At 44.8% G+C, this 23,435-nt stretch overlaps 1 protein-coding gene across 1 annotated transcript in view; it reads right to left on the bottom strand.

The window, feature by feature from the left end:
* The window catches only part of LOC122814162 (transcriptional protein SWT1-like), an 881,598-nt gene that overhangs the window by 801,683 nt on the left and 56,480 nt on the right, over nucleotides 1–23,435 (bottom strand). Inside the window, exon 2 of the mRNA XM_044086775.1 lies at nucleotides 1,325–1,464. Within this exon, the coding sequence (XP_043942710.1) occupies nucleotides 1,325–1,464 (140 nt within the window). The remainder of the gene's footprint in view (nucleotides 1–1,324; nucleotides 1,465–23,435) is intronic.

Raw genomic sequence — 23,435 nt, 5'->3', positions numbered from 1 at the left:
GTTCCCAGGGGATTAGACATGGCATTTGGAACTTTCCATAGGGACAGCGGCAGAGTCAGAGGGGCTTTAACAAATCTATTTATATCTATATCCACACACACACACACACACACGTTTACTATATCAAAGGGTCCCACAGTTGGAAACATCGATCACCCTAGTTCAACATTTTAAAATACTAAAAAAAAATGTTGAAGTAACAACAGCAAATGCACACTAGCATTTGCTGTTGTAGATTTAACATTTTGAATGCAGATCGCACTATAGTGGGGATCGGGAAATGTACACTTTCCCTCACTGTAGTCCGATCTTGGAGTTTGTATGTGTGTGTGTGTGTGTGTGTGTGTATATATATATATATATATATATATATATATATATATATATATATATATATATATATGTAGCAGGGGGTGTAGGGGGCGCAGGGCGACTTGCCCCATTTTCGGTAAAGCCAACATTCTTGACATGATGACTTTCCTGAAATACCTTGTTCGGTCATATTCAGTCGTAGATTTGATTTCCGACATTTTGGGTTAGATACATGAACACTTGCACATTGCAGGTGCAAGATTTTGATAGCACACCTACACACACACACACACACACACATTTATATATATATATATATATATATATATATATATATATATATATATATATATATATATATACACACACACACACGCATGTGTGTGTGTGTGTGTATATATATATATATATATATATATATATATATATATATATATATATATATATAGACACACACAAGCAGCACAGTGATACAGTGAGAAGTGTTGTTGCTTCACAACGTCAGATTCTCCAGTTCGATTCTTGGCTGAGGTATTCTTCTGTGTGGAGTCTGGATGTCCCCCTTGTGATTGCATGGGTTTTCTCCAGGTGGCCTGGTTTCCCACCACATTCCTAGTACATGCAGTAGGTGGACAGGAGGCAATAAAGTGGCCACAGGTGTGAGTTTATGTGCATTCGTGTGCTATGGAAGAACAAATGTGATAGGGGTGGACACCCAGAGGTGTCTAGATATGACTCTTACCATTGACTGATGTGACCTTGAACCCCATGAACAAAACATGAGAAAAAGCAGTTGTGGATGGAAATATCTCCACCGAGGTCTCTTCATACAGGAGTTGTTTCCTTGCAATATTAACATAGTTCAAATGTAAATTGTTGCAACAGGTAGTGCTTTTAAAAAATAGATTGCTGATGTCACCTTAAGTGAGAAAGGGGCTTTATATGCTGATAAGAATATTGCTAGAAGCAAAGTTTATTAAAATCTGGCAAAGCAACATGCAGCAAAACTCACCTCATCCCAAAGTTGACCAAAAGCAGTCTTCATTTCCACTTCTAGTACAGCAGACAATGCCTTTCCTAGGGGAATCTCTAGTTCAGATAAAACAATAGGCAACATTCCCTTGTCAGTTTGTTGCTCAGCAGCACTGGAATCTATAAAATAAACAGTTGCAGGGAGAAATTTCAATCTCATTATGTTTGTGTTAAGGTAAGTTGCTTTGCACAAAGTAAAACTCTAAAACTAATAATAAAGTAATTAAAAAAAATTGGAGGACACATGGTTATCACATCTTTATTGCACAAGCACAACCATCTAAGCAAATTGCAAGTGCCTTTAACCTTATGAAAAGTAGAGTGAAAATTATATTACTGAATAAACAAAGTACAGTTGTGTACACTTACCCTAAATGTAGATGTTCGAGTATCTTCACTGTTGCAGTCATCACATTTGGGTTATCCCTGCCAGGGTAGCCCTCAGTTGGCCAGAATACCAGAGGCTTAGTACTTCTGTGTCGGTTGCTGTCCCTTCAGGACTGACGTCAGGTTGTCAGTAGTATAAAGTAAGGCAGCCAATGCCATTATATCAGTTTTTCTTGCCCTGTCAGGAGTCCCCAAGTGGGAGCCAGGATATGGTGGAAGAACCCCACCAGTAGAAAGTAAATACCAAAAGGTTCCTTATAATAAGAAGGGGGGGGGGTCACGTATAATATCTAGAACCTGTTTACTGAGATTGGCAGCTTGTACCCTGGTCAGGGAATAAGCCAGGCCGCCAAATTGAGTGTCTGCAATTGGGTATGCATGAATTCTCCTTCCCTCTGGGTCAGGAGTGTTGGAATCTGAGGGAGATGCCATGGTGGCAGAGGGTACCAGTGCTGGTGTGGCCAGTCTGGCGAAATCAGGATTGCCCTTGGTTTTTCCTCCTTTATTTTGAGCAGTACCCTGGTAATGAGGTACTGGGGGAAAATGCATAGAATGAGAGGTTGACCCACTAGAAAGAAAAAACATCCACTTTCCAGGCCATGCATTGAGGCGCCCTGGTGCAGAACTTGCTGAACTGATGGTTGGAGTGGGAAGCAAAGAAGTCTGCCTTTGGTGTGCCCCATTTCTGAATTAAAAGGGTGAAAGTTCTTTGGTTTAGCTGCCACTCGTGTGGGTCCAGAAGATTTCTGCTTAAGTTGTCTGCCAGAGAGTTTAGAGAGCCTGGCAGGAATTGTGCTAAGAGGTGTAGTTGCATGGCTGAGGCTGTGTGCCAAATGGTCATGGCGAGCCTGCAAAGAGGGTAGGAGTGAGTCCCTCCCTGCTTGCTGATATACCGCATCACTATGGTGTTGTCTGTTTTGATCAGTAGAGCCCCTGGGGAGAGAAGGGGTCTGAAAGCTGTCAATGTGTGCTGGACAGCTAACATCTCTTTTTGGTTGCTGTGTCTGTGGTGAGGGTCTGGGCAGCGTGGGGTGGTGAGAAGGGTAGTCCCTTGTGGTAGCATGCTGCTGCCCACCAAAGGAAATCTTTCCTTAGACAAGGTATCATTGGTATACGAGTTTCCAGGGCTTGAGACTGTTGTCACCAAAGGCTTTTTAGGAACCACTGAAGTTTCCTCATACGCATATGGAATGAGTAGAATGCAAGATGCCATGAAGCCCAGAGCTTGCAGGATTTTCCTTGCGGATAACTGGGATCTGGTGGCTAGTTGAGTGAAATAGGCTGTCAGGTAAGTTTGCTTTTCTGGTGTAGGGAATGCCATCTGGGATGCTGTGTCCAGGCTTGCTCCCAGGAATATAATTTTTTGGGTGGGTACTACTATGGATTTCTTTTAATTGATAGTGTACCCTAGGAAGGTCAGTAGGTCTTTTACAAAGGCCAGGTGCTTGAGCAGCTTTTCCTGACTGTCTGCCTGAATTAGGCAGTCTAAGTATGGGTAAATTTGAATATTTCTTTGCCTGCAAAAAGCAATGGCGGGAGCCAGGCATTTTGTGAAAACTCTGGGAGCAGCAGATATGCCAAAGGGAAGTGCAGAGATCCTGCCCTGAAACATAGATATTTCCTGCATGATTCCCTGATTGGGATGTATAGGTAACCCTCTTTTAGGTCTAGGGTGGCTAGCCAGGCATCCTTGGACAGGATATGTAGTAGTTGCTGAAAGATGAGCATTTTGAATTTTGGTATCACCGGGAAGGTGTTTAGAATGGATAAATTGAGGATGGGGTGCCAGGTGCCCTCTTTTCTGGGTACCAGGAAGAGCCTGGAGTACAGTATCTGTTCTGCAGGAACGTGTTCTATTGCCTTCATGGACAGCAGGAAACGGACTTGCTTTTTGGCCTCTGCCCACTGGTTTGGAGGTAGATCTGGGAACCCTTTTGGGGTTGGTAGTGTGTGGAAAGAAAATATGTATCCCTGGGACAATAAATACAAAAACCAAACCAGTGAAAAAACGGAAAGGTGGCAAATGCGAGCAAAGCTGAAGACCTGGAACACAACTTCTGCACCAACAGTAGCAAGAGTATAATCGGTTTTTATTAACTAGAAATGAGCGCTTTCGGTAGAGAGCAATCTCCCCACCTTCATCAGATAACCTCTTTATCAGGTTATCTGATGAAGGTGGGGAGATTGCTCTCTACCGAAAGCGCTCATTTCTAGTTAATAAAAAACGATTGTACTCTTGCTACTGTTGGTGCAGAAGTTGTGTTCCAGGTCTTCAGCTTTGCTCGCATTTGCCACCTTTCCATTTTTTTCCCTGGGACACTATGTTGAGGACCCAGCGGTTGTTGGTAATGGTGGGCCCAGGTGCTTGCATGGAAGGAGAGTTTTCCTCCCAGGGGCAAGTGCAGGTGGGCAGAGGGAGGGGGTGGAAGTGGAGAGTCATTCTGAGTTCTTACCTTGAGGGGGTGGCTTTGCACTCCCTGGTTTAGAAGTGGAGGTACTCCATTGCTTTGATCTCTGCATTCCCTTTGGCTGTTGTTTGGGGGTTGTTTCCCTGGAGTCTGGGCTGAACTGACCTGGAGGGGGCAAGAAAGGACCAGTGTTTGGAGGGCCAATGCCTACTGAACCTGGGTGGCTGGACCTGCAGGAAATCCTTAACTGTCTGCATAGATTTAGCTTTTTCTTCCATCTTTTTTTAAGACCACCTCTGCCTTGGTGCCAAATAAGTTGTCTATGTACAACGGTACATCCAACGGTTTCGATTTGACATGGTCTGGCAAGGGCTGTTCCTTAAGCCAAGCATGCCTTCTAAGGACAGAACCGGTGACTGCTGCCCTGCAAGATGTTTCTTCTAGGGCATTAAAACCACAGTGTAAGGTGTGCTTAGTTACTTGACTTGCGGAATGCAGTAAGTCTTGCAACTCTACTTTCTGCACAAGCAGGAAAAATTGATATTTTTTATTTGAAGAGTTCCATGGTATGCTGCTGGAATTTTAGCATATGGAATTGACAATTTAGTGCTCTAATAACAAGAGTAGCAGAGGTGTATACTTTTTTATCCCATCTGTCTAATGATCGGGAATTCCTATCTGAAGGGGTGTGATTCTTAGCAGAAGTTGCTTTAATTCCTTTAAGCCCTTGGGAGATAACCTCAGGATCAGCAGTAGGATTTTTGAAAAGAAATTTGTGAGAGTCAGGGACTCTGTAATACCTGTCAGATTAACCTGGGAGCGGGAGGGAGGGTGTCAGGAGTCAAACTGGATTCCATGAAAACATCATCCACAACATATAGGATAGGAGAAATGGCCAGGGGTCTGTGCTGTGGAAGATCTAAAAATTCCCTGAGTCTCTTTTTAGACTGAGAGCAGTCCTGACATTCCCATTGGAAATGCTCCCTTAAAGTATGAAGGGTTTCCCCAAAGGAAAAATCTTCGGGTGGAGAGGCTGAAGAAATGGATTCCTCTGCATCAGAATCCTCATAAGCAGAGAGGGGTTGCATGCCTTCATATTCAGAGGCATCGGAGTCATCGGACTCCTGTTCAGATAAGACTACTGGGGACAAATCTCTTTTTCTTTTGGAAGGGGTAGCTTGGCTTCCCCTGATCAACCTTATAAGGTCTTCCGACATTTTAAGTATTTGAGACTGAGGCAAGGAAGCAGGTACCTGAGATGGGATCGTCAGTTTCTTGGGTGTGGTTTGTACCCTGGGCCTTAGAAACTCAGTAGTTTTCGAAAGAATAGAAGACGCAAAAGAATTCGTTGGTTTGTGTCGAGAATTGGTAGTGCAAAATACTTCCTCGGAAGCCGGTGCCTGCTCAGCGGCTCTGGACCCATCCAAGGTAGAGACAACTGCAGGGTCCTTATTCGATGAAGATTTCTGTGGCATACCAGACTCCAAAAGGGTCTTGGTAGCGGCCTATGAATCCACAGAAGCAGGCATCAGGGGCTGCATAAGTGCCTCACTGAGAATCAGAGAACTGACGACTAGCTTAACGGAAGCGTCATTGGTAGGTTTGGACCTGTGCGGTCTGTCTCTGTCTTTATCCTTACATTTTTTTGGAAGATCTGATGTCGGATGGCTTACTGAAGCCATATCGGAAATCGAGGACTGAGAAAGTACAGTTTTGTACCTACCATAAATATAGATGTCCGAGAGGAATGCATCTGCAGTCTTTACAAATGGGTTGTCCTGTCGTCAGGCAGCCCTTCGGTCGGCCAGATTCCAAAGTCTGGGTCTGGCTTCGGCTGGTGTCGCACTTCACCCGACGTCATTGCGGCAGTCATTCGGGTATAAAGGCATCAGCCGACGCCATTTTCCTCAGTGTTTCTTGCCCCAGATGCCAGTTGCCCTCTTGGATGGCTAAATTTGGATAAATGCCAAAGTTTCCAAATAGTAGAGAGCAAACACACAAAATAAGCATGTATGTACATATATACAAACAAATACACCATAATAGATCCCCCCCAAGCTAGCTGAAGATTGGTAAGTACCCTAGGAGTACCTCAGTGGGGAAGGAGGGTGGGTAATCCTGACTGCAGATGCATTCCTCTCGGACATCTACATTTATGGTAGGTACAAAACTGTACTATGTCCTTCAAGGATGCATCTGCAGTCTTTACAAATGGGTAGAATACGATAGCTAAACTAGGGGAGGAGGAAATTAGAATAGATTATGGTGTAGTCAGGTTCCCTTGCAGAACAGCAGTGGCAAAACCAGCACGGGATCTAGAGTATAGAGGTAAGTTATAATGCTTGGCAGATGTATGCACGGAGGTACAAGTAGCAGCCTCAATAATGTCCTTGGTAGCCACTCCTCGTAAGAAAGCTGTGGTAGTGGCTGTAGCCCTTGTGGAGTGAGGCCTGATGTTCTCTGGAGTTTTCTTTCCATGGTAGGAGTAACAAAATCTAATGCAATTTCCTATCCATTTGGAGATTGTCTGTTTAGAAATTGGTTTTCCTTCTTTTCCTGTTGCATATGCTACCAGAAGCTGGTCAGTTTTTCTATTGTTTTTTGTCCTGTCCAGGTAGTAGCGTAATTGTCTGTGTACACCCAGGGTATGTAAGAGCTTTTCTCCCCTGTTCTGTGGATTGGGGAAGAATGTAGGAAGGTGGATAGCCTGATTTAAAGAGACTCTGGATACTACCTTAGGCATAAATGTAGGATTTGTTCTCATGGACACTCTATCTTGATGGAAGATCAGGAAGGGTTGTACTGCCATTAATGCTTGTAGTTCAGAGACCCTTCTTGCTGAAGTTATTGCCAGCAGGAAAGCAGTCTTCCAGGATAAGTATTGCAATTCTGCTGTAGCTGCTGGTTCGAAAGGAGGTAGAGTCAGTTTTTCTAGCACAAAGTTCAAGTCCCATGCTGGCAATGGAGGTTTCCTGGGAGGTTTTACATTTTTAATTCCTCTCATAAACTGTCTGAGCAGAGGATGCGAGAAGACAGGAGGATCCAAGCTGTACTCTGCTGAAATAGCTGATGCATGTATCTTGATGGAGGAATAGGACAGGCCTGTATGGAAGAGTTCCGCCAAGTACTCCAGGATGTTGGCTATGTTCACCAGTGTCACATCTTGCCCCTTTGCAGTACTCCAGATGAGATATCTTTTCCATTTTGCTGCATAATTCTTTCTTGTTGAAGGTCTACGAGCCTCCAGGATTATGTCTTTAACCCTTTGGGATAAATTTGGGTTAATTGTGCTATGTAATGTTCCAGGCAGTTAGCTGCAGAGTTTTTAGGTTTGGATGCAGAATGTTGTAGTTGTTCTGAGTCAGCAGTAATGGGATCAGGGGCAGTGTCCATATTTGCTCCCGGGACATGCTCCTCAGCAGTGGATACCAATGTTGTCTTGGCCAGTCTGGGGCTATCAGAATGATCCTCGGACGTTCCTCTTTGATCTTGAGAAGCACCTTGTGCATCAAAGGAAGTGGTGGGAATGCGTATGCTGTCAGGCTTTTCCAACTGAAGGATAGGGAGTCCACCTTCCAAGCAAGTGGGTGGTAAGTCTTTGTGCAGAATTTCTTCAACTGGTGATTGAAAGGGGATGCAAACAAGTCTATTTGTGGTAATCCCCATTCTCTTGTGATGGTTTTGAAGATGTCCGGATGCAGCATCCATTCGTGGGCATCCGTTGTAGTTCTGCTTAATATGTCTGCTAGAATGTTTTCCTTCCCTGGTACATAAATTGCCTGTAACTGAATGTTGTAGCTCAGAGCCACATCCCATAGGTCCAGTGCCAGCCGGCATAGAGGGTATGAGTGTGTGCCTCCCTGTTTGTTGATGTACCACATAACTGTGGTGTTGTCTGTCCTTATCATCAACTGGCCTTCTTGGAGAAAAGGTCTGAATGTCTGGATTGCCAATTTTACTGCCATCATTTCTTTTAGATTTATGTGCAGATGCAGCTGGTCTTGAGTCCATAGGCCTTGAAAGCACTTGCCCATCATGTGTGCCCCCCAACCGAGGTCTGAGGCATCTGTCGTGATGGTTTGTCTTGGTTGACTTTTGCAGAAGGGCAGTCCTGTGTTTGATTGACAGGCCTGAGCCCACCATAAGAACTCTTGCTTCAGGCATGGGATCATTGGAATTTTGGTTTCTAGGCTGTGCTTGTGCTGGGACCACAAATTCTTTAGGTACCACTGTAGCTTTCTCATATGCAGCCTGGCATGAGGTACCAGTATTATGCAGGATGCCATGAAGCCTAGAGCTTGTAGCACTTTTCTTGCAGTTAGATGGCTCTGCTTTGTTAATGCCAAGAAGTAGAGAGGAAGTTGCTCTTTCTTTTCTGCAGTTAGAAATGCCATTTGTTTTGATGTGTCCAGTTCTGCACCCAGAAAGGTTATTCTTTGGGATGGAATCAGCCTTGACTTTTTTGTATTGACTGTATATCCCAGGGCTTGCAGCAGGTAGATGACTCTTTGTAAGTCTTCTGTTAGTTTGTTTTTGTTGTCCGCTTGTATCAGGCAGTCGTCCAGGTAGGGATAGATTTGAATTCCCTGAAGTCTGCAATGAGCGATTACTGATGCCAGGCATTTCGTGAACACTCTGGGCATAGTAGATAAGCCAAAGGGCAATGCTGAGAATTGATAATGCTCTGATCCTGCAAGAAATCTGAGGTATCTTCTGCAAATTGGTCTTATGGGGACGTGCAGGTATGCCTCCTTGAGATCTAGAGTTACCAGCCAAGACTCCTTGCCCAGCATGGGAAGAAGCTGCTGTAGGGTCAGCATTTTGAATTTTGGAACAATGAGGAATGTGTTTAAAGCGGACAGGTCTAGAATAGGTCTCCATTTGTTTTCTTTTCTTGGTACCAGGAAGAGCCTGGAGTAAAATCCTTCCTTGCTCCATAAATGGTACCTTTTCCACAGCTCTCATTCTTAATAATTGAGATATTTGTTTTAGAGCTTCTGCCCTTTGAGAAGGTGGTAGGTTTGGCATTCCTCTCTTTCCTGGTAGTGTATGGAAATGGAACCTGTAACCTTTGTCTATAGTCTGCAAAATCCATTTTTCTCTTGTAATGCAGTGCCAGTTTCTTGAAAATAATGTTAGCTTTCCGCCTAAGGGTGCTTCTAGTTGTTCCCTGGTAGGCGGTGCCACCGCCAAGTCACTGTGATTGAGTTGTTGTAGTGGTGGTGGCTGTATCCGTGCCTCGCTGGTTGTTACCCTGCCACTGGCGACCCCTGTAGGCACCCCTGGATTGGTTTCTGCCTCTAGAGCCTATTCCTGCCTCTTTGTGCCTTAGAGGAGTCCGGAAAGGACCAATTCTTGGAGGGCCAGTTCCTGCTAAACCTTGGAGGTTGAACTTGTAAGAAATCTTTCACTGTTTGCACAGATTTTGCTTTCTCTTCCATCTTTTTAGTACCTGCTGCGGGGCACCAAATAAATTGACCTTGTCCATAGGTGCATCCAAAAGCTTAGATTTGACATGGTCTGGTAATGCCTGTTCTTTCAACCATGCATGCCTCCTGATAACTGTGCCAGTCATGGCTGATCTAAAGGAAGCCTCCAGTGCATCATAGCCACATTTTAAAGAATGGTTACTAACCTGCTGTATGTTATGTAACATTTCTTGAACATACTTTTATCTAAAGATTCTTCTGAGGACAGCTTTTTAGTCAACTGGTCAAGCATAAACTCTTGATATTGAATCATATGAAATTGGCAGTTCAAAGCTCTAGCTGACAAAGTAGTAGAGGTGTAAACTTTTTTACCCCATCTCTCTAAGGACCTGGATTCCCTTTCAGAGGGGAGGGGTTTTTAGAAGAAGTAGCTGCTACAACTTTAGGGCCCTGGGAGATAGTCTCTGGATCTGCAAAAGGAGCCTTATATAAGTGGTGATGAGTGTCCGGGACCCTGTAGTACCTATCGGGCTTAGCAGGAGCTGGAGGTAAAGTATCAGGAGCAGTGCAAGCATCATTAAATGCATCATCAACAACAGATAGAACTGGAGGTATAGCTAAAGGCCTATGCTGTGGCAAGTGTAGAAAGGTCCTAAGCCTTTTTCTAGAGTCTGAGAAATCTTGGCCCTGCCACTGAAATTGTTCCCTCATAGCATGCAAGGTTTCCCCAAAGGAAAATTCCTCAGGAGGAGAGGCTGAAGGGATGGACTCCTCAGCATCAGAGTCTTCGTAAGGAGAATAAGAAGCCTCAGAAGGGTCTGTATGATCTGAGTCATCACAGGAATCATCTGTGGCTACTGGCTCAGGGGGCTCTGCTCTAGGCCTCTTTTCTGGAGGAGGGAGAGAGGCCCTGCCTGGATGAGGCTGGGCTCCACGAATTAAAGAGATGAGATCCTCTGCCAAAGAAAGCATATGGGAGCTGGTGCTGGGCCTGTGAGAGGGGGGCTTGGCAGGCACAGGCTTTGATGCTTTGGCTGCTTTAGCCCTGGCAAGGGCCTTAATAGACATAGCTGGAGGAGGCCTAGCAGCTCCACGTGCAGGGGTAGAAATATCTAGGGGAATGGTGTCTGATAAATCCTGTGAAATCGCAACAGAAGGTTGGATTTCAGAAGCCGTTTCTACCAGGTTAGAAGAGGCCTCGGTAGAAGGCAAGTTATCGGCTGAAGAAAGAACCGCTTGCTCGGTTTCGGCCGAAACCGAGACACTCGTGGTTTGCTTAACAGGGGTTTTCGCCGACACCGCGGACCGGGAGTGTCGGTCCTTTTCTTTGCTTTTGGTTATTTGCGTAGTCGGAGGATCCGACGGCATAATGTAGGCAAAATCGGAGCCGAAAATCTGTTCAGCAAAGTCCGGCGGCGTCTAAGCGTCCGTCGGTTAAAGAAGCACAGGCTAGACAAGCTGCTACGCCGTGGTCTGGGCCTAAACAATGTATGCAATAGAGTGGAAATCTTTATGAGGTATTTGTTTCCCACAAGATAAACAGTTATTAACTTTCTCTGACATCAGCTGAGGCAAGAAAGAGTCCCCAACGGGGTACTTAGCTTTATAGAAGTCTTCGAAGTAGTATTCGGTAGTAGTAATCTCTGGATCTGACCGACCGGCACTTGCGAACAGCTTCTGCTTCGGGCGCCACGCGGCAAGAAAGACTGAGGAAAATGGCGTCGGCTGATGCCTTTATACCCGAATGACTGCCGCAATGACGTCGGGTGAAGTGCGACACCAGCCGAAGCCAGACCCAGACTTTGGAATCTGGCCGACCGAAGGGCTGCCTGACGACAGGACAACCCATTTGTAAAGACTGCAGATGCATCCTTGAAGGACATCGAAATTATCTAGCTACAATAAGGGCCCGACGACATATAGTTCTGGCGTTGAACAAAGCACAAAAGCGACAGTGGGGGGGACGTTGTGTTCTGTTCCTAAGCAAGTGATGAAGTAAGAATGAAAGTGTCGGTGTGGTATTTGCTTTCCACAGGCGAGACAATTGTTAACTTTTTCTGACATTGGTTAGAGCAAGAAAAAAGGATCCCCAACAGGGTACACAGCTTTAGAAGACTTCAACTTCAATTCGGAAAACAAAACTCAGGTAGCGGCCAACTGGCACTCGTGCAAACTACTTCTGCTTCGGGCTCCTTGCCGAGAAAGACTGATGTAATGGTGTCGGCTGCCTTACTTTATACTACTGATGACCTGACGTCAGTCCTGAAGCGACAGTAATGGACGCAGAAATACTAAGCCTCTGGTATTTAGGCTGACTGAGGGCTACCCTGGCAGGGATAACCCAAATGTGATGACTGCAACAGCGAAACACGAAGACCATCAAACTTAAACATGTTAACTGATTACAAATTAGCATCAAAATTAAAAATATATATGTTTAAAGAAGTGCATTAATAATTTCACCACAAGCAAAACTGTTCTGAGGTAAAATAAGCTGCATTTCAACCAACAAAGGCAACACACATAACTGAAGATCGTTGGGGCCTTTTAAATACACTCATTCTAGACATTATGGGTGGCATTCAAAGCTGTTATGCAAATGCGTAAAGGCAATACATTCTGCCTGCTTGTTTCTGCAGCAAAGGTGCGATTCATAGAGGCCATTTACGCTAATGAGAGGGAGATGTGAATAAACTTAAGAAAGCGAATACTAATGATGTGTAAATGAGAAATTATGTAAATCTGCAAATGCTAATACGTTCTTCTCCCATCTGTTTGTAATCCATACTCATAATTTGATGCATTTCCTTGCCGTCTGCAAATACTTTATAAAAAGTGGAATCATGTCCCCCCTATCTACTTTGCAATCCACAAAGATGCTTTCCCTTGCTGCTAGCCTTGTTAGATCCCACTGTGAGCTGCTTGTTTTGACCAAGCGAAAAACGCTTGTGCCCAACAGTGCTCGCCAACCATGAAGGCAGAGATATAGATGTACATGAAGCTCAACAATTAACAGTTAAGATAGGAGGAGATGAGATAAAAATGGCATTGTACAATCAATCTGCAGGAAAGTCTCCAGGAATAGATGGTACTCATAGGTTCATACTAGGCTATCTGCCCTAGGGCATTTATAAGCCTAGCCAGAGTGTGTTTGGCTTTCGCCACTCGTTTTAAATGAATTTTGCTATGCCTTTTTTTGAGGTTAGTATACTGTGCCTCTGTCTAACAGAAGTGATAGCAGGGGTAAACCTACGATCTCCCATCCACTCATCAAGATTCCTCTTGAAGAGAGTCAATGTGGGACTCTGCCTAACCGGGACTGGGATTCTACTCCAGAGTGAAGGGAGCCTCTGGGTTATGAATCTGTCCCTCCAGCATGTCTTATTTATTTCAGTGCTGAGGTTCAAGTCTCTCGAGCGCGTAGCTCGATGGGATTTGGATTTTCTGAGGTGCAGCATGTCCAATAATTCCGGGTTGGACATGGCTTTATACGTCAGGCACAGATCGCCTCTGAGCAGGTGGTATGCCACTGAGTAGAGCTGGAGTTTCTTTAACTGGGCAGCATATGGCATCTGTTTGAGCCCTTTGATCCTCTTGGGGAGGTACTTTTGGGGTCTTTCCAGTTGCTGCAGGTGTCTGGTAAGGTACATCCCAAAAGGGGCATTATACTCAATTATGGGCCTGATGAGGGATGAGTAAAGAGGCACGATGACCTCCCCTGATCTAGATGCGAATCCCTTCATGATTAGGTGGGCTATATAAAATGTTTTTCTAACCACTTTGGCCACGTGGATGTCAAATGAGAGATTGCTATCAACTTGGGTCCCCAGGTCCCTAATGACTTCTTCTGTACTTAATGGATTACCACCTATGTGGTAATTTGTGGGCACTTTGTTTTTGCCAAAGGGGACGACTATACACTTTTTGTCGTTTAGCTTGAGGCCATGGCTCTGGCACCAGTTGTCTATTTCTATGAGGCCCTTTTGGAGGATGCTTGTGTCGGCTGGAGAGTTGATTATGGCGCCCAGTTTGCAGTCATCTGCGAACTTGGTCAGCCACAGTCCTTCCGTGTTGGCCTGTATCGCCGAGAAATATATACCGAACAAGAGAGGTCCCAGGACTGAGCCTTGTGGGACGCCACTTGTAACTGGTTTGGAGTCTGACATGGCTCCAGCAATTCTAACCATGTGGGTTCTGTCCTTGAGCCAGTTTGCAACCCATCTAGTGACATAGGGGTTTATATTTAAGCTGGTGAGCTTATCTACAATGTCCGAGTGGGTATTGTATCGAAGGCTTTTGCGAGGTCCAGGTAGGCTGTGTGGACCACCTTTCCCTCGTCAATGGCCTTGGTGACTGTTTCAAAGAAATCGACCAGGTTTAAGAGGCACGATCTGCCCTTATCAAAGCCAAACTGGGTAGGATCCAGTGTCTGTAGGTCCCCAATATCTTTATTTATGAGGTCCATGATGATCCTTTCCATAGCTTTGCAGACCAAGCTAGTCAGGCTTATGGTGCAATAGTTTCCAGGATCCGTTGAGGCACCTCCTTTGTGGAGAGGGACCACTGTTGCTGTACGCCACTCTTTGGGTACATATCCTGTAGTAAGGCTAAGACTGAACAGTAGTTTTATGTTTGGGTTTAGCTGTTCTTGGAGTTCATGTAGGATGCAGCCCGAAACACCATCTGGTCCCATTGATGCTGTGCTTTTTGCTTTGGAGAGGGCGGCTCTTACCTGAGCATCTGAGATGTCAGGTGGGCAGCACTCTGTTGGAATAGATATTTGCCCTTTTGGTGGGGGGGGGGGGAGTTTGCACTGAACCTGTCAGCTAGGATGTTGGCAATGTCTGTGGGCTCGGTGTATTTTTTGTCATTTTGGACTAATTCTGAGCATATCTGGGAATTCCCACCCAGGTTCCTAACATAACTAAAGAAAGCCTTGTGATTATCCTTAGTGTCCTGTGCAATTTTTCTCTCGAAGCTGGCCTTAGACGATTTTATGAGTGCCCGTAGTTTTTTGCTAATACTGATCAAAGATGCCTTCCCTTTTTGGGATTTTGCTCTATCATGTAGTAGCTTCCTCCTTCTATTGTATAGTTTGTTTATGGCTGGGGTCCACCAGACAGGACATCTGCCTTCGGAGGATTGGGTCTTGGTTTTATTTGGGATTGCATGATCCATGCATTCCTGAAGGTGTTCATAGAATGCGTTTATAAAGGATTCTGCGGTCTGGGCTGTATTTTCCACAGGCCCGGGGGCTCTGAAGGATTCCGTCTCGGTTTTGAGGCGTGTGAAATTTGCTTTAGAGAAGTTTTTCACTGTGGTTTTCTGGGCAGGGGGTGGGGTCGGGATGTGAATATCCAGTGAGATTAGTTTATGGTCTGATCTTGCCAGTGAGGGATACACTTCTGGTCTGGAGCATAGTGTCCCCATGTTGGTGATGATCGGGTCCAGTATGTTTTCCCCTCTTGTGGGAGTGGTAACAAGTTGTTCCATAGCATTTGAGTTTATAAATTCTAGGAACCTTTGGGCTAGGGTGTTGGAGCTAGAGTAATGCTCCCAGTCTATGTTTGGGTAGTTGAAATCGCCCAATATAATGGTGTTTGGAGAGACCTTCATATTTTCCAGTATTCTCAGGAAGGCCGAGTGGGGTTCCTGTGTTTGGGAGGGTGGTCTGTAGCAGGCTATAAACTGGAAGGCAGTTTTACCCACTGTTAGTTGCACATGGATAGTCTCTGATGCTTCGTGCTGTGCCACCAACCTGGAGGTGAGGGTATCTTTGACGAATATTGATACTCCCCCTCCTTTTGTGGTTCGGTCCAAGTTTTGGGGCCAAAAAGCATGGTATGAGGTATAACCTGGTAGTGCTGGGGTGCTCTCGAGAGCCTTGAACCAGGTTTCTGTTACTGCAGAGATATCGATGTTTTCCATGCTAAGGAGAGTTTCGAGTGCGTGCATCTTGAGGTTTAGACTTCTGGCGTTGAGTAGCATTACTTGAGTAGCATTACTCTTAGTTTCTTATCCCTTGTGATACCTATGGAGGTGGGTTTGTCTTTTGAGCCTTGCCTAAAAAAGGCACTATGGGGCTAGCAAGAGCCTTTGCCAATATCCGAAAGCCCAGGGGTGACAGGTGCAAGCCGTCCCTAGCGAAGCATCGTGGCTTGTCGAGCATGTCATCCCAGGCTGACAGGCATTGGATCTCCTTTGAATGACACCAATACTTAAGCCAATTGTTGAAATTGATCATCTTGTCTTCATAATGTGGCATCATTCTTGGTGAGGGTAAGATGTTACTCAAGGTCAGGGTCATACTGGCCTGGGCTACATGCTCAGAGAGCTCCTCTATGTCTCTTTTCATGTAGTCCAGGGAGGTACGTCTCAGGGCTACATGCTCAGAGAGCTCCTCTATGTCTCTTTTCATGTAGTCCAGGGAGGTACGTCTCAGGTCATTCACACCAGCATGGACAATGACTGAGTCATATTTGTACTTGCCTTGGAGTGACCTGAGTGCTTGTGTTATGTGGCGGATCCTAGCGCCCGACAGGCAGCTCACAGTGACCTTCTCCTTGTTCAGCCTGGTGAGCGGGACGTCAGTGTGCCTTACGATAGAGTCACCAATTATAAGTGTATCAGGTGTGTTGTTTAGCCTTAAGGTTGTGACTGTTCGGCACACTGGCTTTGTGAGCTATGTGTTGCACGTGTTTTGTTTTGGGGTAGCGGTTGCTTGGGTGTCTGCTTTGGAGGTCTCTGCTGCTTAGACAGATTTTTATTTAGAGCCTCTGAGTATGTTTTTGTGTGTTTATGTGTTTGGTTTGTTGTCGTGGTAGATCTATGTGAGACTGGAATTGTAGTGAATGCGGTTTCCTTCTCCTCCTGACTGGTTACGTCAGTACTGAGTTGAGAGAGCTTAGCCTCCAATTTGGCTATATGGTTGCATCTCTCACGTGCTGGAATTTGTTGGGAGGAGGACAGGGTTGTCTGTGTACATGAGGCAGTTGTAACATTGCCTCAAGATTCCCAGATTCACCAGCTGGACCGGAGAGGAGATTGACAACTGACCTTTGGACATGCTAGAATAGTATTGGGAATTCCTTTATAATTGAAAAAAAGGGCCAATGGGGAACAAGGTACTCAAGGGTAGTTTGTGAGGGTGTAGTGCTTTTAATTGTTGAATTATGTTGAATTATGGAAGCTAGGTGTGAAGGAAGTGATAAAGATCTGGAAGGTTTTCTTTAACAGTATTTTAAAATGAGGAGAAGCATCAACTTCCTGGAAGAAAGCAGTGGTGGCTATAATACCTAAAGACGGTAAGAAGCCATCAGACTGCGCTTCATGTAGGCCCATTTTGATTTTAAATCATGATTATAAAGCGTTTATATTTATAATAGCTAAAAGAATAGAAAAGGTGTTGTCAAAATCGATAGATATGGATCTGTGTGGTTTTGTGGAGAGGAGGAGAGAAGACAAACATCTGACAGCATTAACAGAACAATGATGATCCAGACACAAGCAGAGTGTAAGAAAAAAAACGCTGTTGTTGGTGGGTCTTGATGCAGAGAAAGCATTCAACAGAGTAAGTTGGGATTATATGTATAGGGCAATGGATGAATTTGCATTCCCAGAAACAATAATAAGATTAAGTAGGGGGATATATGAGTGACTGGAGGCAAAAATTAAAGCGGGAGGGTTCCTTTCTGACAATCTGTGCCTGAACCAAAGAACCAGGCAGGGGTATCCACTTTTCTTTTGTTATTTACTTTAAACTTTGAGCCACTGTCAAAGAAAATAAGAGACTCAGAAATTCAAGGATATAACTGGTAAGGTAATCCAAAAAATTGGCTTTATTTGCAGACAATATTATTTTGTATATGATAAAAACAGATAAAGGACATCTCAGTGTTTTGGAACATCTTGAGAAAGTTTCCAGTTTTTTCGGGATATAAAATTCATGAAGATAAAAACAAAGGCTGTAGCTGTAAACTATGTACCCATACATAAAATGGTCCAGCAACACAGTACAGTTGTGTAAAATTCTACCATAATGGCAGATGCCCTTCTCTTCACTGTTGCAGTATTCATACCGTTAGGGATCCCTGCTAAGGGTGGCCCAACGCCCAGCCAGTAGACCAAATCCTTAGGTTGCTTTAAGTTATGCAGTACGTCACACACATGCTCCTTGCATAGTGTAAGGCTTAAAGTTGACGTCTGGACATACCATCCTTAGAACTGAGAGCCCCGGGAGGAATGCCAATCCAAGGAAAAAAGAGGTAACCAGTACACGCAGAAGACAAATGGACCAGGGGGAGAAAAGAGGGCATGAATACTGCAACAGTGAAGAGAAGGACATCTATTGTTATGGTAAGATTTTACACAACTGTACTATCCTTCCATATCATTGTTGCAGTATTCATAACATTAGGGACAGTGCCAAAGCTCAGGAAGAAACTTGGGAGGAGGAAGAACCAGCAGAGCTCGCTAGGAAGACATGAAGGATGGCCCTAGCAAAACCAGCTCTAGCTCTGGAGATTCCATCCAGCTTCTAGTGCCTGGTAAATGTATGCACAAGCAGTCTAGGCAGCTGATTCAAGAACAGAGTTAGCATCCAAACCCTTAAAACAAGCACCAGAAGAAGCCACATCTCTAGTAGAATGAGCCTTAACATAAGGAAGGCTCTTACCATGAAAATAATAAAACAGATTTAGATATCCAAGAAAAAATAGTTTGCTTGGACACAGGTAATCCTAAGGACATAGGATGAAAGGAAACAAAAAGTTGATCAGATTTCCTAACAGTCTTAGTCTTATCCACATAAAATTATAAGTTATGTACTTATCTTAACTTGGGATCTGTGTTGTCCATTTTCATTCTTCCTCACTATTAGGTCTAGGATATGACCATCTGATCCGATACATCCACTTTCGTCTAGACTTCAGATGCAAGCCTCAAGCTCCTCCCTTTACCCATAATCCCCCTAGGCCATCCCTAAACCCTCAGATCGAGACTGTTGCCTTATATAATATATATTTATGAAAAAACTGCCTTCACATAGTAAAAACCATAAACCACAGAAGAGGTTAAATATCCTACGCAATCTTAAACCAAGAACTCTATGAGTTCTGAATAAATCTAAAAGATCATCTGGGAACAAAGGAGGACAGATGGGGGGAAGTGAAGAAGAATGAAAATGGACAACACAGATGTCAAGTTATGTAAGTACATCACTTATAAATCTGATGTTGTCCTTTTCATTCTTCTTCACTACTGGATCAGAGTCCTCAATTACATAACTCTTGGGTGGCCTTCATGGAAGGATATGATGACACACTGCTGAACCAAAAGCAGCTCTGCTTCTAGAAATAATGTCCAGCTTGTAATGAGTAACAACAGTATGTATAGTAGACCAAGTGGCTGCCTCACAAACATCATGAATAGAATACCTGGAGGAAAAAAGCAGCTCAAGTTGGCATGGACTTGGGTTGAATGGGCTTTATGTGGATGAGGCAAACTTAGACCTTTTGCATGAAATGCAGTCAGTAATCCATTTAGCCAAAGTGACTTTAGGCACTGCCTGTCCCAAACGATTAGAAGAGAAGGATGCAAAACGCTGATAAGACTTTCTATGTTGCTTTGTTCTGTGAAGATAAAAACGTAGCTGTCAATGCATATCTAAAAGGTGTAGCACATATTCACCTTTGTTCAAAAAATTGGGAAAAATACAGGGAGTTGAATAGATTGGTTAAAATTTAACTCAATGGCTACCTTGGGTATGAAGGTGGGATTAGTTCAAAGATATACCCTATCTTTGTGGAAGACAATACAAACTGGATTTGCTGATAACACCAGTAATTCAGAGATTCTCTCTGACAAGTGGAATAGTTTTCCAGGAAAGATATTTCAAATCACAGGTACCTGCTGGCTCAAAAGATTTTTTTCGGTTAATCCCTGAAGAACTACCATGAGGTCCCATGGTGGAGAAAGTTCATTAACTGGAGATCTGAGAAGGAAAACTCCCTTCATGAAAGCTTTACATAATTTAGTAGAAAGGAATGAAAAATGTTGGTTTCCTGAGTGAAAATTAGAGACCTCCGCTAGCTAGAGCTTAATCATGGAAAATCTAGCTCCTTGACTGAAGAGGTGGCTAAGGAAAAGTAAAACGTCAGGAATTGAAGCTGAAAAAGGATCAATGTTCTCTTTGCAAGCCCATATAGAAAATATTTCCCCTTACTTTTGTACAGCTTTTTAGTGGAAGACTTCTGAGAGGCCAGAACAATGTGACGTATTGGGGAAGCAAGCCTGGGCTGTCTAACAATCATTAGAATTGGAGAAACTAAGTAGTTAGTTTGAGGGCATGGAAACTGGGGTGCTGTAGTTGTGACAGGTAAGACAGGAGATCCTGAGAGGGCTCCAGAATCTATGGAGGATACTTGAGATGAGACTATAGGAAGGGGAACCACACCGGGTGAGGCAAAAAGGGGGCAATGAGGATGACTAAGCTTTTCGACTTGCTTGCTTCCTGAAGAAATCTTGGGATCAGAGGTAGAAGACGGTAAGCATAGAGGAGACCCAGGGGCTAATCGTGGGCTAGAGCCCCCCATTGTGACTCCCCCTGAGGGGGGATCACAGTGAAATACTTGCTACACTTGTTGTTGAGGAGAGAAGCAACTAGGTTACAGCAAGGCTGGCCCCAGTGGCAAATAGTTTACAGCAAGGCTGGCCCCAGTGGCTGAAAATCCTGTTCGTTACTGACTGGTTGAAGGACCACTCATGAGGAATCAAAATGGACCTGGTGAAATTTCTTGGAGTGCTTGTGTATCTTTATGTGATAATACATCTCCTGCAAATCTGTGGAGCACATCCAGTCGACTTTGCACAGAAGAGGCAGAATGGACTGTACCATAACCATTTGGAACTTGGACTTCTTTACATATTGATTCACTCTGCTTAGATCCGGGATTGGTCTGAGGTCCCCTGTTTTCTTTGGCAACAAAAAGAAGCAGGAGTAAATTCTGAATCCTATCTGTTTGAGTGGGACCTTTTGGATGGCTCTTTTTTGAAGCAGCTTTTGGATTTGTAGGGCTGCTAACTCCCTCTGACTGGGTAAGAAATTGGGGAGATTCTTGTTTAGTCCTGTAGGAAGACGGGAAAAGGGAATGTAACAGTCTCTGGATATAATGGAAAGCACCCATTTGTTTTGTGTAATACCTGTCCAGGTTTCTGGATGTGGTAAAAAACGTCCCTCGACTGCCACCACAGAAGAGCAGTTAGACAGCACTTCAGGAGTGCTGACAGGGCCTGTCAGGAAAGGAATCCCTAAAGCCCTGATTCTGCAGACCCCCTGTGCCTCTAGGGCGATGCCTGCCATTGAAACCTCCTCCTCTGCCTTTGGAAGAGGAATCTCCCCACGAGTCCAGGAAAGGTGCCTGAGACTTATGGAACCACATTCTCTTGCCACCTCGTTGGTTTCTGAAGAAGGTACACTGAGGGGTAGAAACCTGACTCCAACAGCAGACAGGGTCTTTCCTTCTTGCTCGTTGCAGGTAAATGTTTCCTTGACTGAGGATGAACCACTGAAAGGGGTGTTAAACAAAGGATGTCTTAAAGGGTTCCATGAACTCTCCAAGCCTCATCCAGGCACGTCACCATATGGCTATGCTTGAACCAGCTGCTTGAGAGGCACATTCCACTGCATGGGAAATTAGCCTCAAAGATGAGTTAGCTACAGATGATAGAGTAGCCAAGTATGTAGAAACTTTCTTAAGGTCCTCCACCGACATGGACTCAGAAAGACAATCTGGGAACTCTTTGATCAAATCTCCCTGGAAACGGATGAAGTGGGCCATAAAATTCAAGACTTCAGTGCAAACATAGCTGAGGCATAAATGTGCTTCCCAAACCTGTCCATCTCCCTGGACTCCTTGTTCAGGGGATGGACAGTGGAGCTCTGCTATGCTAGCTCCTTCTTTGTGGCTGCTGCCACAACCATAGCATCCATGGCAACTCCCTTATTCCAGTATTGGTAGTGGGCAGGTGGAGATTTTATCCAGACATTTGAGAATCGGTTCAACAGTGTATGGCTCCTTCCATGCTCGGTCGAAGACAAGGCTGAAAAGTTCATCCGCCGGAGGGGGGGGGGGGGGGTGTCAACCAAGATGTTGATGGGCCAGCACTGAAAGCCTCCAGAAACACAGTCTCCGCAGGAGAAGAATTTTGGGATGACCATCCACCTCTCTTGCCTAAGCATTTTCAGGATGCCCCCGAAGGAGACATCATCATGTGGTGATCATGGAGATCCTTCCCCTTCCTCAAAGTCTGTGTCCTCTGTGAGGGACTCCACAGGGGAGTCTATTTGCCTCCTTTTTAACAACCTTTTCCGAGGAACCTCCTCAGTGGGGTGATCCAGGAAGGCATTAGAAGAGAAGGGGAGTCTCTGTGTGGAACTTACATGGAGACCTTCTGCAACTGGCTGACTCAAAGGAATAGGAATGATGGGCTCAGCACTCAAAACAGATGCAGGATGGGAAGCAGGAATCAAGACAGAAGAGGATGGTTCTCAGGTTGTAGACAGAGCCCTTTCTACTATCCAGAAGGCTGATAGACCCAGAAAAGCCTCTCTCTTCCCTCTCAGAGCCGAAGCTGCTGAGAAGAGGAAGTCAGGGCCAGCCCTGGATCCGCACTGTCCAGAGAGAATTGGACCCAAGGTACCCAGCGGAAGGGAACGAGCTGCACAAATCAGAGCTGAAACCTGCCCCTCGGACCCAACACAAACATCTTGGATCCGAGACCCGCTCTGATCAGAGCTGCTTAGGGTCGCTGTCGGAACGGAAGTCAGGGACTTCTTAGGATCTGATGGCATGCCTCTCAGGATCTCAAATCCTTGGGCTACGAAACTGGTGGATGGATCGGAGGAGGAGAAAGTTGTTCTCTGACAGGAGAGCTCACAAATCCGGTAGGGGACTGAGCTGGAATGACCCCATCTGAATTTGAGCCCTAAGGAACGTCCGCATCATCTTGGCCATGTCAAGATCGGAGAAGCTCCTAGACCACCTAGACAAGGTGGTGGAAGGTGGTCTTCGGGGCTTGGTAGGTGTTTGAAAAATCTTGGGTGGCAACATCAGAGACACTGCCTGTAAAGCCAGGTCTGGGGTACTGCCTTCAGCTGTCGGATCTGAGGTCTTAGGATCCGATGCTGGGACAGACTGAATTGGTGAACTGGTACTGGGAGAAGAAACAGTCTGATCCGAGGTTTGAAAAACAGAAGCTGGATCCAATAATGTTGGATCTGATATTTTTCTCAGTTTCAAGGACAGCTCCGAGGAGGAGGGAGGAGACCTGTGGTGTCTCTTCCTTGGTCCCAAGACTCCCTGTTTAGTGGGGGTTTGAGTCCCAGCAGGCAATAACCCTTTAAGGATAAGCTGTCTCGGCTCAAAGGTACTGCACACACAGCAAGGAGTGTACAGATGGGCAGCTCCCAAACAGTATACGCACTTTTTGGGGGCATCAGAAATTGGGATCTCATGCCCACAAGAAGTGCACTTTTTGAAGCTAGTAGATTTATCTGGTTTCTCAGACATCCTAAATCATACACACAAAGAGAGACTGAGGCTTGCTAGAAAGCAACCAACGAACAGACTCGGATCCCTGATGCCAGTAAAAAAAAAAAAATAAGACAAGAGCCAAAAGAAAAAAAAATTAAACTAATAAACTTTTTTTTTTTTTTGAAACAGTACAGCCTCTAGAAGTTAACTAACAAAGCAAAAAGTAGGAATGGAAAAACAACTACCAACAGGGAGGAGCAAATCTTACACTATGCTAAGAGAAGAAAAGTACAGTTTTGTACCTACCATAAATGTAGATGTTCGAGGATCCACAT

Source organism: Protopterus annectens, chromosome 10.part0 (genome assembly GCF_019279795.1).
Source record: "Protopterus annectens isolate FY-2018-M chromosome 10.part0, PAN1.0, whole genome shotgun sequence".
Taxonomy (NCBI): Eukaryota; Metazoa; Chordata; order Ceratodontiformes; family Protopteridae; genus Protopterus; species Protopterus annectens.
The sequence above is the reverse complement of the archived record's forward strand: the minus strand, read 5'-3'. Positions and strand labels throughout refer to the sequence as shown.